Source organism: Gymnodraco acuticeps, unplaced genomic scaffold (assembly GCF_902827175.1).
Source record: "Gymnodraco acuticeps unplaced genomic scaffold, fGymAcu1.1, whole genome shotgun sequence".
Classification (NCBI taxonomy): Eukaryota; Metazoa; Chordata; class Actinopteri; order Perciformes; family Bathydraconidae; genus Gymnodraco; species Gymnodraco acuticeps.
This window is the reverse complement of record NW_022989882.1, coordinates 170,170-185,133: the sequence shown is the minus strand read 5'-3', so window position 1 is coordinate 185,133 and position 14,964 is coordinate 170,170. Positions and strand designations below refer to the sequence as shown.

The 14,964-nt window shown below is 40.0% G+C and overlaps 1 protein-coding gene across 24 annotated transcripts in view; it reads left to right on the top strand.

Annotated features, from left to right (window-relative positions):
• The window catches only part of col13a1 (collagen, type XIII, alpha 1), a 150,321-nt gene that overhangs the window by 106,014 nt on the left and 29,343 nt on the right, over positions 1 to 14,964 (top strand). For 20 of the 24 annotated variants that reach the window (XM_034198643.1, XM_034198720.1, XM_034198637.1 and 17 more), the window contains 16 exons: positions 268 to 294; positions 5,384 to 5,419; positions 5,502 to 5,555; positions 6,545 to 6,631; positions 6,741 to 6,767; positions 6,852 to 6,887; positions 6,977 to 7,033; positions 7,123 to 7,146; positions 7,236 to 7,280; positions 7,550 to 7,594; positions 7,764 to 7,898; positions 13,498 to 13,569; positions 13,743 to 13,784; positions 13,871 to 13,921; positions 14,065 to 14,091; positions 14,225 to 14,311. In XM_034198643.1, the coding sequence (XP_034054534.1) occupies positions 268 to 294; positions 5,384 to 5,419; positions 5,502 to 5,555; positions 6,545 to 6,631; positions 6,741 to 6,767; positions 6,852 to 6,887; positions 6,977 to 7,033; positions 7,123 to 7,146; positions 7,236 to 7,280; positions 7,550 to 7,594; positions 7,764 to 7,898; positions 13,498 to 13,569; positions 13,743 to 13,784; positions 13,871 to 13,921; positions 14,065 to 14,091; positions 14,225 to 14,311 (852 nt within the window). The remainder of the gene's footprint in view (positions 1 to 267; positions 295 to 5,383; positions 5,420 to 5,501; positions 5,556 to 6,544; positions 6,632 to 6,740; positions 6,768 to 6,851; positions 6,888 to 6,976; positions 7,034 to 7,122; positions 7,147 to 7,235; positions 7,281 to 7,549; positions 7,595 to 7,763; positions 7,899 to 13,497; positions 13,570 to 13,742; positions 13,785 to 13,870; positions 13,922 to 14,064; positions 14,092 to 14,224; positions 14,312 to 14,964) is intronic. The other 4 variants (XM_034198706.1, XM_034198650.1, XM_034198684.1 and 1 more) reach the window with 3 other exon arrangements.

The following is a 14,964-nucleotide window of genomic DNA, read 5'->3' as shown; positions in this document are numbered from 1 at the left end:
CATGAGCTTTATGAGCACATCAGGCGACTCACTTGAGGGTCAGTGAGAGGACAGAGGAGAGGAACTATTTCCAGGCTTTTCCTCCAAAGGTTGGACAACAACTACAGAGATTAAATGCTCCTTCAGTTTGCACACCCCCTCAGTGAGGGGTGGACCCAGTCCTCTCTGCTCATTGTAACGCTCACAGAGGGTCTCCTGCCCCATCTAGTGGACTGCTGTTATTGTGATCCATTGATGCACTCAACGGTATCTGTCTCTGCTTCACAGGGAACAAAGGGAGACCTCGGGACAAAGGTAAGATTGTTTACCTTTTCATTTTTCTGAAGAGTCCTAACTGTTTAAGGAACTGCTACAAATAAGGGCTGAAGCTCATTAACCATGTTCTGTTCAGGGTCCACCATTGTGGAAATGCTTGACCCCCATAACCCTCTATCCTGAGCCCATCATAGACTATTGTGTTAATTCTGTTTGTATTCATTAGATTTTTTTACAAAATAATTTTCTTAAAGATCCTCCTACAATATTTTTTTTTGGAGCCACCTTTAATAGCTAAACTGAAAAAAATAAACATTGATTTTAATTAAATGTATCATGTCAACAGGTTACACATAGCATTAGGTTAGTTGAAAGCTATAGTTATTGCAATTTAAGGTTATTGCTTTAAACTAACCTTATACAGTTATGTGAAATGTGTTGAAATAAAACATTTAGTTAAAGTAAACTTTTCAGTTTCTTAAGTGTAGTAAATGTTTGTGAACGGCCATTTTGTTCACACACGCTTTAACTGGAACCAATAGGCCCTGCTGTCATTTGTGAAGATTTAGATCTCCTCCTGTCAGCTCCATGTCAGGAGGTGTACTCCTCTCCCCCTGAGCCTTCGCTGTCTTTTGATTTTCTCGTGGTTGAAAGGGTGTGTCTGTTTTAACTGCCCCACAACTTCTCTGAGCTGCTGTTTCATCCACTCTGTAGGGAGATGAAGGGAAGAGGGGTTTCCCAGGAGAGAGGGGGGGGGAGGTATAGAGAAAGCCGTGTGTGTGTGTGTGTGTGTGTGTGTGTGTGTGTGTGTGTGTGTGTGTGTGTGTGTGTGTGTGTGTGTGTGTGTGTGTGTGTGTGTGTGTGTGTGTGTGTGTGTGTGTGTGTGTGTGTGTGTGTGTGTGTGTGTGTGTGTGTGTGTGTGTGTGTGTGTGGCATGTCAAGGTCTGTTCATGCATGGCACGATCACCAACGTGGCCACTGAAGCTTGGATGATTGAAACTGGGTTGCCATGTTAAAATCCGTCATGGATTTATACATTTAGGAGGACACACAGTTACACTTTATTGGTTTGACTTATATTATGGTAATTATCACAGTTTCAATGTTCAGTTGTGCTTTGAGGCTTTACCTGGCAGTAATGCACATCTCACATTTGTTTTTAGGAACTTTTATTTATTTGTTGTCATGATGGATAATCAGGCCAGTTTTTAGTGTAGTTTCTTCAAGGTTTGAGTCCTATTAAGTCCAATATAAACATTCAGAGTTAATGAGATTTATTTTGAACTACGAGTGCCAAAAGGGACTCTCTTTCTGTCCTTTTTGTTCTTAATACTTCCATTTGGCCCGCTAACTAATTGATATAATAAATATATGTCCACTTTATGCGGACTACACAGAGGAGTCTTAGTCCCAGCTGACCTGCAGCAGCTCTTCTTTGGCCGCTGCCATGTGTGTGTTTTCTCTATTAAGCCAAACATATGGACAGGTGGGGGAAAGAGGAAGAAAAAGTCAAAAGCGAAAACTTCAAGGGAAGTGAATATTCGTTGGTAGCCACAGGAAAAACTGTTCTGGAGAAAGCTTTTATTATTTAATAAGAGGAAGTGCTTTTGCAGGCCGATTTTTTTATGTGGGTAAGGTCACTTAATTGGTTGGGCTTCCATCAGCCCAGGGGAAATCTATAACCTCAATGAGCTGGCTGCTGGTGCCCCTTGCCAGACTGAAAATAATGGCCAGGTAGAGGTTCTGGGGGAAAAGAAACAAGATCTGCATGATGCTGACCACAAATGATGACTTCTCTAAAGCACAGGAAGGAAGCTAACAAAACTACCAACCCAAGTCCCATCTGTCAACCTGGTGAAACACTCTACTACTTCGCTGTAGACTAGACGTGTAATAAGCTCTGTCTTTGAAAGCAGCTTTGATTTTACTTTACCTGTGGGAACTGAAACACACGATATCAGAGAGAGTGCATTTTATGACAAAGGACTGGTTGCCAACAAATGCACTTCTTTGAGCAAATGAAAAGCTATCTCGACCTTCTTCCTTTCACTGCAAATGAGAAGCAATGAGCTCCCCAGCTGGAGAAATTACTCTGAGCAAAGGGCAACACGGCAGTTAAGTTTTCCAATCACCCACCATGTTCGGTTGTTCTTCACAGTGACCATACATCTGCAACACTTCTTGTTTCAGCTCTTTATGAGTACAGTGAAATGAAAAAAAGTACAAACTGATTTTTTTCATTGAATGGATCAATGTCCATTTCTTACTGAAATCATTGAAAAATCATAGCATTTTACTAATATGTTGTTCTTATTTCTATCGAGGATGCTTCCTTGAAGCGTTCTGTTTGGTACATGAACTGTCGTACTGGCATTCTCAGGCCACTCTTCATAATACCTATAACAATATATATCACAGTAACTCTTTAGGGGATTTTAGGGGAGCAGGATGAACTGCAATGTCTCCGTCGACAGGCGAGAGGAAAGAGGAACGTAACGCAGAAACCAAGGCAGAGCAGTGTGACTGCACTTGTACTGTGTATAATCAGTGAACTGGCTTACTGGCTGAAAAAGTGTCCCAACATGCAAACACTGATGACAACTGCTATGACATGAAGGGAACAGTCATACTGAAAGGACAAAGGTCCAAATACATGTTATTAAAAGAAACACGTCACAATATCATTCATTATTTATATATTTGACAATGAATCTTGAGGGGTGAAATATATTTTTTATAATATTTGGCCTAAGTGATACTGGCTGAATAACTTTAAAGAGCTCATAACAGCTTTACATAAGCACACTGATATATTGGCCTATGCCTAATCCTATAATTCTGTTACCAAGCATCCTGGTTCACTGTCAGTGTACACATGGAACCTGTACATATAAGTCACTAGCAAAGGTCTGGCCGTGAGTAGCTGTGTCTCCATGTCCCTCCTCTAAAGCTCCCTACACACCAAACTGACACCAAAGAACACATCCCGACGGAACGTCGGCTCACGTCTCCTCACGTCTTGGCCATGTTTCGCACTGGAACACACCGCAAAGACTTCAGCCGGCGATTACATTTTTAGTCCAAGAGATGCTGATTTGAAACCGTTGTTACATACAGTTACGGCATTTCCTGTTTCTGCCGGAGAGAGGGGAGGCCGTCCCAAAGCTTGCTGCTGTATTTACTCCCTCCATCTGACAGGAGGGAGCCTCGTTGAGCTGCGAGTGTGGCTACAGACGGAGTTCACTCCGTCACGGAGGGTCGAGGGAGTGGTTTGGGATTGGGCCTCAGACTGCGTGATAACCGAGAGAAGAAGAACAGACTGCGTGATATAAACAAACAACAAATAGCGTGTGCGTTCCATTTTCACTCTACAGCGAGAAGCTCATGGGGCTTTCCAGATCCTGAGTCGAGAGCTGGAGTTAAAGGAAATCTCAGATTTGCCTTCTTAATCGTTTGTTTTGGTCCCTCACTTCCGTTTCGCTTCTCATGCATTGATTCGCTAAGCTGAACAGCCAATCAGAGTGATTTCTTTGGCCGACAGCCTACCGATTCAACATGTCGAATCGGCGGCGGAAGGTGTCGGCACGGCCGAAAAGACACGACGGTGCAGTACACACCAATCTGAGTAGGGCGACATGACACTCATCGACGTTCCGACATCTATCGACATCTATCGATGCCGAAAATCGGCTCGGTGTGTAAGGACCTTTAAACTGAGTTGGCTGCTGTACAAAAACAATGAAAACAAGTGCTATATCCCCAGAAGATGATAACACTATTGGTTCAAACTCATTTCTCAATACTTCCCCTTTGAAGTGGAAAACCCGTGTCTGCATGGCTTCAATTAAGAGATTAGCATATTGATAAATCATGACATGGCATGTGAATGTGACATTTAAGCCTGCACACACTTTATGTCACGGAAAGAGAGATGTTAATATAGTTGCATGGTCAAACTTTCCAGAGGAATGCTACAGGCAGATCAAAGAGGGACGCTGCTTCCTGTTTGGGTCAGCTGATTGTTGGGGAGCCGCTCTAATGTACCCTCTGTGCATTTTAAGCCATCACCACTCAGGTCCTTCTGGGGGTTTGGAGATCAAGCTATGCTTTCATCTGAACACAAACTAATGTGCACCAGTGGACATTCTGTCGTTATGTGGTCACTCCTACCAAATCTGTCTTAAGACGGACACTTACAGCTTTAATGACACTATTACACCACAACACTCTAATGATGTGCGGTTAGAATTGGAGAGAAGATACGTTTCCAAGGATACAGTTATAACAATAATAATATCAGAGACTGGATGCTTGTTGTATTTTCCCAATGGTTGCCAGGCAGTAGAAGACGCTGGAGTGATAACAATGCTCTCAATAACATATCAATATGTATAATACACTGTACACTGTATGTGTGGCTGCATGATTCTGGTTATTAAGTCCAAATATATCAGTTGAAATGTGCTGGTCTACTTTGCTTTCTGTTAATAACTAAGGGATAATAAACAAATTATAAGAAATTAAATTCAAGTATCAGCAGAAACAAAGTTGAGGGCATATTGATTCCACTAGGGCAAACCGGACTGAAGAAGCTCCCCCCACCAGAGAGCTGTCTGTGGGTGGTGGTCACAGCTGTGACTGCTCATCATCTTTAAACCATCTACTCAGTCATCTGAAAGAGCAGCAGCTACACAGATGAACTGAAAGGCTCAAGTGTGTTTCCCTTTCTATTTTTAACGACCACTTTCACAGAGTTCCTCATGCTGTGGCTGCCATTTGACACATGTAATCAGTCACGGTTTTTAATGTTACTGTATACTTTAATATTGAAAGATACAATGGGTCCCTCCCTAGCCCCCCAACCCACTTACAAGTACAACCAGACTGAAGGTCAAAGGTTTTGTAGTTATTTAGCGTTTTGCAGTTCTGCAGAGAAGCAGTCCTCTCAAACTAGAGACACACACACCGCTCAGATGTTAGCTGGAGCCTCTTTGCATTTCTTTGTAGTTCTTTTGCATGTGGTGTGATTGCGCTTTTCTGCATGTCGTTTTTACGATCTGGAAGAAACAATATCAACTGTTTTTATTTTCTTCTTTTTCCACCATCTTTTACCTTTTTGCCGTGGTAGGGAGGATCAGGACTCCCGGGCGCTCCTGGGTTCAAGGTGAAGTCAATTCTGAGCTGTGTGGTAGTTATTACACACATTGAGATCAGTGGGTCATAATCATGTTTCTCCCGCTGCAAAGGGCCAGGCTGGCGTCCCTGGGTCCCCTGGAATCCCCGGGAAGAGGGGCTACAGGGTAGGCCTTGAATGGAACGGCACCCCTAACTGTCTGTTGTGCTTCTGTCAGTGGTCTTCACTCCTCTAGTAACTGGACGTCTGTAAAGTCAGATACTCATCAGTGCTTTGCGTGGTGTTGTTTGACTGCCCAAAGCTCCCTGTGTTGTGTTTACCTTTCTGTGCTGCTGGCCATGCTTCACTTGCCATTACGTGGAGTTCTTTGGTCTTTTTAAGGATGGTATAATTCACATAACTAACTCTGTTGTTGACCTTATCATATGTGTCAGTCATCTGTCAGTGGATGCTACACATTATCATATGATTCAGTATGAATCAATGAAGAATGTATTGTCTTGGATGTGTTGTGAATATAATCTCAACTCATATCCACTAACTATCTCACTAACTCGCTTTGGAGATTTGGAATTCAGCTCGATTTGGGGATCCCATTTTAAGTGTGCCATAAGGGGTTTTGTAATGGAAATGAGACGTTTTGAGTAAAAGTAATATTGACACAAATATGTAATTAACTGGCCAATTAAAAATGATAATAAAACAGTACAGGATTGAGAGAATTTAAATGGACATTAATTACCAGTCAAATAGTTCTTTAATGTATTTTCGGTAAGAATTCTAATCTATGAACAGTATTTGTAGTATTTACCAAGTACCTTTAAGGGGGCTTTGGTTGCATGCAGCTAAACTGTGTGGAGTGCAAAAAATGCCAGAATGCAATCTCAGAGCCCACCTAGCTTTTACAACTTTTTATCAATTTGGCTTATTGGCTAATTGGCATGACATCTTCTCTTAACCCCAACTGTAACTATGAGCTCACACAGAAGAGTAACTCCTGGCCTGGATATCTGCTGGTTTCCCTGGAAACCCAGAGATAATATTTGAAGCCCCCAGAGGCTAAACGCATGTCAGATTGACGATGGACCCGGAGATTGGGTTGATGGTAATAAGGGTTCTGTGTTCAGCCAATACTTTGTTCTCTATGTACGGCAGGGGGACAAGGGAGAGCCACGCATTGCTGCCACGGGAATTAAAGGAGAACCGGGTTCCCCAGGACTACCAGGCCAGCTGGGACCCAAGGTAAAGGGAAACCGTTTGGCACTGAGTACCAATCATAGGTTATTCATTAGCACTGTTAACACAACAAATCTACTGCCCTTGGAAGTCACAATATATATTCCTTTTCCAGGGTGACACAGGCAACAAGGGAGACAAGGTAAGACAACAGCATTTCAAATACTATCACAAACTGAGACTGTGGATGGAGGGTCTAAGTGTCATACCTTCCTTTAACCTCTAGGGGGAAGCAGGACCTGAAGGCTCAGTTGGACCAAGAGTAAATCAACCCATATATCGATACATAGTACATACAATATTAATTTTCTTATCAAAATGTTAATGGTTATTGTCTTTCTCTCCTTATAGGGTCTTCCAGGCCCAACTGGGGAGCCAGGAAAGGCTGAAATCCACAACAATGAAAATGTATGTAACTCATATTATGTTTCACTTAACTTGTATAAAACGTGTAGAATCAAATAAAGATTAATTCAACAAATTGTATTCCTCCACAGGATATTCGCAACATACCCCTGATGGTAAGAACTTCAAAGCATTTTCATGACATGTGCAGACACAATACAGTAGAAAATATCCTTTTGAATGACAACATGTGTCCTCCTCTTAGGGCCCCCCTGGATTACCTGGACCTTCAGGCCCCCCTGGAAACAAGGTAGGAAATACTATTTTATGAATCATTTAGTTTTATCATCAGAGGATCATTCTGGTAGGAGGCCCTGGGGCAAATCTTGTTGGCCCCTATAAACAAATTAAGGATAACTGGTCCCTGGTTTTTGATGTCAGTTTATTGAATCAGGTGTATTTAAAAAATAAAAAGGATAGCCTAAAGGAACAGCCACAATAAAATGATTTTATGGACTCTAGCCTTCAAACAGTTGCTTGCTTTGCCTTGTGGGTAATAAAGCCTTGGTGTTTCCTCAGGGTGAAGTTGGTCTGCCGGGTGCTCCAGGTGTGGACGGAGATAAGGTAATACCAAACAGTTGAATAGTGACACAATGGTGATCACATGTTGTTAACTTTCAACAGCTGATGACACATGGAGAGGGTGAATCATGCTCCCGTTTGGAAATGTCTGTAAAGGATGTCTGTTTTCACGTAGATTCCTTCAGGCTCATTAAATGGGTTTGTGTTTCAGGGACCCAGAGGGAAGCCTGGAGATACTGGTCCTGCAGGCCCAGCCGGTCATGAAGGGCCCAGAGGGGAGAGCGGTGTCATGGGCTTCCCGGGACCCAAAGCAGACAAGGGAGACATGGGTCTATCTGGATCACCTGTGAGTGCCTGTGTTAACCACCCACCCCGCCCCACATCACTCACTGCCTGAGGTTCCCCGACCAAAGCCCAACCCCACATCTGTCGTTATCCAGAGGGAAGGCTGTGGCTTTCTAATTAGAGACTCACTATCTTGGAAGGGATGACATTGCGCTTATCTTTTGATTCACTGTGGCTTTGATCCCAAATGTGACCCATATTAAGGGCTATGCTACTTGTAGGCTGGTGTTCCTTTGAGGCAGTCCTTCTGTACGTGTAGGGTTTGGATGGTGTGGCCTCCAATACAGTATATTTTTGGGATGTCTATTCCCCGTGTTATCCTGTTCTGAATGTTTGACAGGTACACTAACATTTAATAAGTTGGCAAACTCATGTCCTCACAATAAGTAGGTTGAGTAAACTTAGTATTGTGAGTAGGTGTAACTCACACCTACTGTTTATTATAAGTGTACTTTAATTCATTTAAGAAGTACAACTGACGAAAATGTTTTAGATGAATGATACTTCAAAACAATGCTTATTTATTTGATTCTGTGTGCAATACATAATACTAGTTGCATCCTTCCTCAACCTAACCCTTTAAGTTCTACTTGCTCATCATTTCCAAGATTCACCTAATTCAATCAAACAAACTCATTCCTGTGAAAGGAGATCATTCTACAACAAATATAATTATATTAGTCAACAACAACAACAATAAATACTTTATCTATAAACAGATTTTGTTAACTAATATTCCCCTTAAAAAACAATGCATTGAGACTAATTTGGTTCATTCAGCGGCATTACATTTATTTTCAATCAGCTTAGACCTCTTACCGTGTGAGATACTTACATTGTTGGTATTTATATCTTGCTTTGTTTATTTATGATTATTTTTGATGTAAAGGGATGAGTGAATAAGAAAAGAATACAAGAACAAATCATTGAAATAAATCGGCCCTCACACCACTCAGTCCCTGAATAGAAAATGCCTTTGTATAAACTTGCACCATATGGTTTATAACATTTATGAAATGCTCCTAAAAATTCAGTTGGATGCTAAAGTGTCTTCCATCCGATCCCTTATTCTGAACCTGGACAGTCCCTGTGCTGCTGGCGGTCTGCAACGGGCTGTATGGCCCCCCTGTTTTATGGGAATATGTGAAGGACAATGTGCAGTGGTCAGTAATGGGAAGACAACACCTAAGTAAAAGTACTAATGCAACAATTTAAAAAGGCTTAATTGCAAATCAAATCCACATTCAGAAACATAATAATAACAATACAAATAAACGTAAGCAAAATGTACTTTAAATATCTTATATGTGCTTTAAGAAATAAAATGTGCCATACCAGCCCCTCATTTTGTATATAATATGTAAAATAAACAAATCCATGCTTATTAGTAGCATTGTCATTTTTATTTTAAGCCCCCTATTAAATGTGTTATGATTTCATCAAATGTTTTTGGTGAAAATATGACTTATATGTAACAAAGAAAAATGTAAAGCACAATATTTACCTTACACTTTATACATTAGCTCAGGGGTCTGCAACCTTTTTGACCAAAAGAGCCATTTTTCCCCCTTTTCCACCCATTATTTTTGTATGGAGCCGCAAAACATATTTGATAGATTGATTGCTTATAAAGTTGTATATATTGGGTACCACTTTACAATAAGACTACCCTTATAAAGGATTCATAAAGGGTTTATAATTAGGTTATTAATTAGGTTGTAAACACTTTATTAATCATTAACAACCATTTAAAAACCAGTTCTAACATAGTTTTCATACATCAACACAGGCTCACTATTTGGCAAGATGACTAAGCCTTATATTGACTACTTAGCTTACTTCGTCTTCTTCATCAGCCAGCATCCTTGGTATCTGTTGTTCACTGAGTTGATTCCCCCCTTCCATCTTGATGTTTCTTGGCATCTCTTTATGACCATTTATTTACGAGTTACTAACATTTATAACTGCCAAAAGGGAGCCTTGTAAAGTGTTAAACAAATCACCATTTATTAATGAGTTACAACCATTTATAATTTATAATTTGTATTGAAACGTGTTAAACAAATCACCATTTATTAATGAGTTACTAGCATTTATAATTAGTTTAAGTTATATTAAGCCTTAAAGTTATGCATAAATTAGGGCGTGGTCACATTGAGTGACAGGTCTGTCCATTGACTGCTGCTGTTAGCTTTCTGCTCTGCTAGCAGCTCCGTGATGCTACAGGGGCTCTGCCTGCTTAACTCATCCGGGGAACATAACTTGAACTCTGCCGTGTTTGTTGTGCTGGTGCCTTTTGGACTGTTCTTCATGCTTATATCGGACTATTGTGACTCGCTCCATGTTTAAAACAGACGGTGCATGAATGCAGTTTTGCGGTAAGTGAAATTCGAGTAATTTATTTATGTGTTGCTTATGTTTTTAGTCAGCTAACGTTAATGAATGTTAAGGCTTGAGTTAGCATGTAGTAAGCAAGTGATAGCTACATCTGTGCTAACAATGCTAATCGCAGTCTCCAAGTTAGTTTAGTTTAGTTTATTATTTTTTTCCGAGCGTGTAAAACCAAAGAAAATACAAATGAAACAAAAGATGATACAGACATGATACAGTACTATACAAATGAATGCAATAACAAAACAAAATATGTAATTAATAATTGAATAATCTGTAGTATCATTGTCTGATATTGATATTGTCTTTAATTACACGTCCGAAAAGGGCTCAGAAGAAGTTCACACTTATTTAGTCCGACCCCTTCTCCCTTTTTTTAACTTTTTTTGTACATCTTAATATATGTTACCATACAATATAAATGTATACTTATAATCTTGAATAATTTATATAATCATTCATATAATATATACAGGCAAGTTAGGAGAATGGTCTCTATATATTTATATATATATATACATATGTACATACACAAATTCATACAAACACAAATTCACTAATAGAATACAAAACAAGAATATAAACAGTTATGGTTTAGCAATTTCATCCCTGTACCTTGTGAGAATTGTGTCTTTATACCTCTTTTTGAATAGTTTTATGTTTGTTAAAACGTTAAGTAGGATAATACTGTAGAACAAACGGCTTCTGTTTGAGGTTAGTAAAATAAGTTCATCCTTGTAACTTAGAGAGATATTTTATTAGGTAGGTAACTGTATGTATTGATAAGGTTAATTTAAATTAGCTATGATCGATATGTAGACAATCTAACGTCAAAGTAGTGTTGAAGAGCGGCGTAGTGTATGTGGAATCAACCTCACAATAAGATGTGTGTATATTACAAATATTAATGTCATTTCTCAAGATGATTACTTAGATATTACAATATGGTTGGTTGAGCTGGAGTTCATTATTGAGCTTACACATTAACATCACAGTCACCTGAAGAACGAACCCAAACCTTGTTGTTTTTATTAATTGTATTACCAAATTGGTATCAAATAAATAGTAAACTATTTTATTTGAGTAGTCCTATGTCCGGCAGTTATAGACTGGGCTTTCTTGTATAAGAGAATATATATATATTTTGTTATTACTGTATAATTATCCTTTACTTATGTTATACAATGCACCTAATAAACAAGTATTGCATTTTGAAACATGATGTGCAACAATTGTTACTGTAACTTGTGTGCATTTTGTTGTTAACTAAGATGATGTTATGATTTATCTTTTTGTTAGTATGCACGTGGACGCTTTGGACATACCTGGAGAAGGAAGAAATGGGTCTTCGGAATGATGGGAGTTAAAGACAAAAGCGGAGACTAGTGGAGAAACGATCAAGATGCCACCTTGTCCCTCTGATTGGACGGCATGTTAAGTCAGGAAGTAGCATTATGAGTGATGAGTGGAGGGCATACAGGAGAGTGCTGAGTAACATGGGGTACAACCACTACACCATAAACCACAGCAGGTGGTTGGTGAACCCCCAGACTGGCAGTCATTCCCAACATATAGAAAGAGCTTGGTCGACCGTCAAAGGACATGTCCGTAGACTGAGAGGAAACCGTACAGAGAGTTGGAGGAACACCTCAAGGTTCTTGAATGGTCATCTTGGCTTGGCTCTGCTCACCCTGATGGACTGCTTGGACGCTTGTTCAAGGATATACACAAAGCCTTTCCAGTCTGAGTACCATTATATCTTACCAAGTCTTTAATATGTTTAAATATGTGTATCAGTCATACTAAACAGTCATTACTTTGAGTCCTGATTTTCTTCATGTGTGAATAAAATGTTTTGCTTGGCTCTTTTGCGTCTTACTTTGCATTTCATGTGACAAATGTGTATTAGGTCAGCGTGAATGTTATAACTCATTCATAAATGGACATGTATATTAAACTTAAAAACAACGCACCCTTTCAGTAGTTATAAATGGTAGTGACTCATCAATAGATGGTGATGTGTTTCACACTTTACAATAAGACTCCCTTATACCAATTATAAATGGTAGTAACTCATTAATAAATGGTCAAGAAACATCAAGATGGAAGGGGGGAATCAACTCAGTGAACAACAGATACCAAGGATGCTGGCTGATGAAGAAGACGAAGTAAGCTAAGTAGCCAATATAAGGCTTACAGATACATGAGGGCTCATTATTTGGCAAGCAACCGGTCACAGTTGCCCTGTTTATCTCATGTCTTATAAAAGCTTATTCATGATTTATAAAGTGTTCACAACCTAATTAATAAATTACTTACAAACTATTCGTAAACCCTAGTCTAGTCTTATTGTAAAGTGGTACCAAGAACTCTTATAAGAAGAATTAAAAAAATACACAGGCCTACTTTAAAATAAATCAACACAGCACTTGGGGAGTCCTCTGCACATTTGAAGAAAATGAATATAATTAAAATGGGCCCACTTTGAAATAAATCAAACATATAGCTGCACCCTAAAAAGAGTTAACTGATTGAATTATGACTGAAGATCGTCAGCTGTCTTCCTCTCCCGTGTTGTTCCTCCAATACGTAAAGGCAGCAGCACCTTTGACAACTTCTCTCCACATATCAAACATACCGGTAAGCCAGCATCGTTTGCTTGAAAGCATATAACTCTGTCCACGCAGAATTAAACCCTCTGTGTTCCTCCCATACTTTTATTTTCTTTGATTTATCCATAGTTCGCTCATCGAGCCGGGGGTCAGCTTATTCACCTGAAAGGCGCGGGACCATAGCAGGATATGACGCAGGATATGACGCATATTTTAGTTGACCTAATTAAAACCGTTTTCTTTTTTTTAAATGTATGTGTCACAGTATCACCTCAAAACACAAGATACGAAACATTTTCAACCATGCAACAAATATAAATAGACCTACAAATATTTGTATTTAATTTCCTTCTTATTTTTGTCTAAGCTCAAGGGAGCCAGAGCAGAGGGCTTAAAGAGCCGCATGCGGTTTCAAGAGCCGCGGGTTGCCGACCCCTGCAATAGCATAAAATGGAAAAATTTGAGTAAAAAAGTACTTCAAACTGTTGAAAGTATGAAACTCTGGATAAAACTGAAGAGCATGTCATTAGACCATACAGTGCAGGTAAAGGCATCTGCTGTCATCGTGATGTCCATTTCCCTTTTCTTGTTCTGTAGGGTTTAGATGGCCCTACGGGTGAAAAGGGGTCAAGAGGGGCCCTTGGCCCCATTGGATTACCTGGCTCAATGGTACGCAGTGGGCCCTCAGCCTGCATCTTGCTGGATGCAGAGTCTGACCTGGCAAGGGGGGAACCGTTTAAATGTTTCCTATTCACCCCGTTGCTGCTCAGTGTTCACGTATTGTTTACCTGACCAGGGAATATATGAGCAGAGTGATGACTGCTGTGTCTCTCACCACACAGGGTCCTAAAGGAGAGCCTGGAGAAGGAGCCAGGTCAGAGATGGTAAGGGTCAGTCATTCACTCAGGTGTGATGAGTGTTCCTCATGGTGAATTACAACACTAAATGTTGCTTGTGTGTGTGTCTGTAGATGTATTGTCCTCCAGGGCCCGCCGGACCCCCAGGACCAGTGGGGCCAGCCGTGAGTCAAACATGTTATTCCCTCCTGAAACTTAACTGCAAAAAAACAATGAAATAAAATAGGATAATTCAATAGAAATGATGTGCACAGACACTGGCTGAGAAACAGACTGTCAGTAATGCTGCTGCCTTTGTTCCATCCAGGGAACTCAAGGATTTTCAGGGCCTAAGGTGAGATGTTGTTCCTATAAACTCATATGTAACAGCTGCTCATTATATTCAATCTGCCTCCATTTACATTGTACCGTAGCCATTCAGAGCATGGGAGAGTAATGATTGGACTGTACCATGTGCTTTCTCTCAGGGGGAGCTAGGCATAGGCATCAGAGGAGAAAAGGGAGCGACGGGTCTCAAGGGCGACAAGGGGGACAGAGGCCATCTCGGACTTCCTGTAAGTACCCTGTACTTCCTGTCTGTTCATAAGTCTCGGAAATCCTTGACTTCCATTTTTTACATGTTATATAACAATTTTTTTAAACATTTGAATGCAATGTTGAGTATTTGAGAGATGATAGCACTGCATCAGTACAGACATGTGAGCACTACTCAGTGTTAACCTTACAAAGCCTTACGTTTTTAACCGTAGTTTATGCATTTGTTACTGACCAGATTCATGTCTCAGATGTCTGCTTCTATGTCGTCTTAACCCTGTTCAAATGTTGCATGGGGGTGCAGATTGTTTCCAAAAGAAGTAAATCATCAACATACAACTCCATATCTCTACATGTTATTGCTTTTATTTTACTTTTTTATTCAAAATTATTTTCAAATACTTTTTCTTTTATACTCTTTAAAATGGTGTCTATCACTTTGGGTTTCTATTCTTATTCTTTGTTTACACTCACATTCAGGAATCCTTTATGTAGAGTGCATACTGTCTGTATCGTCCATGACCATACATCTGCAGGTTTTTCACTCGGAGGGACCAAATATGAATAATGTGGTTGTGATAGCAATATGTGTCACATCATTGAACAGAAAAAACACAAAAAGTAAAGAACACAATAGATTTTCGGGGGGGGGGGGGGGAACTAAAACCTAACC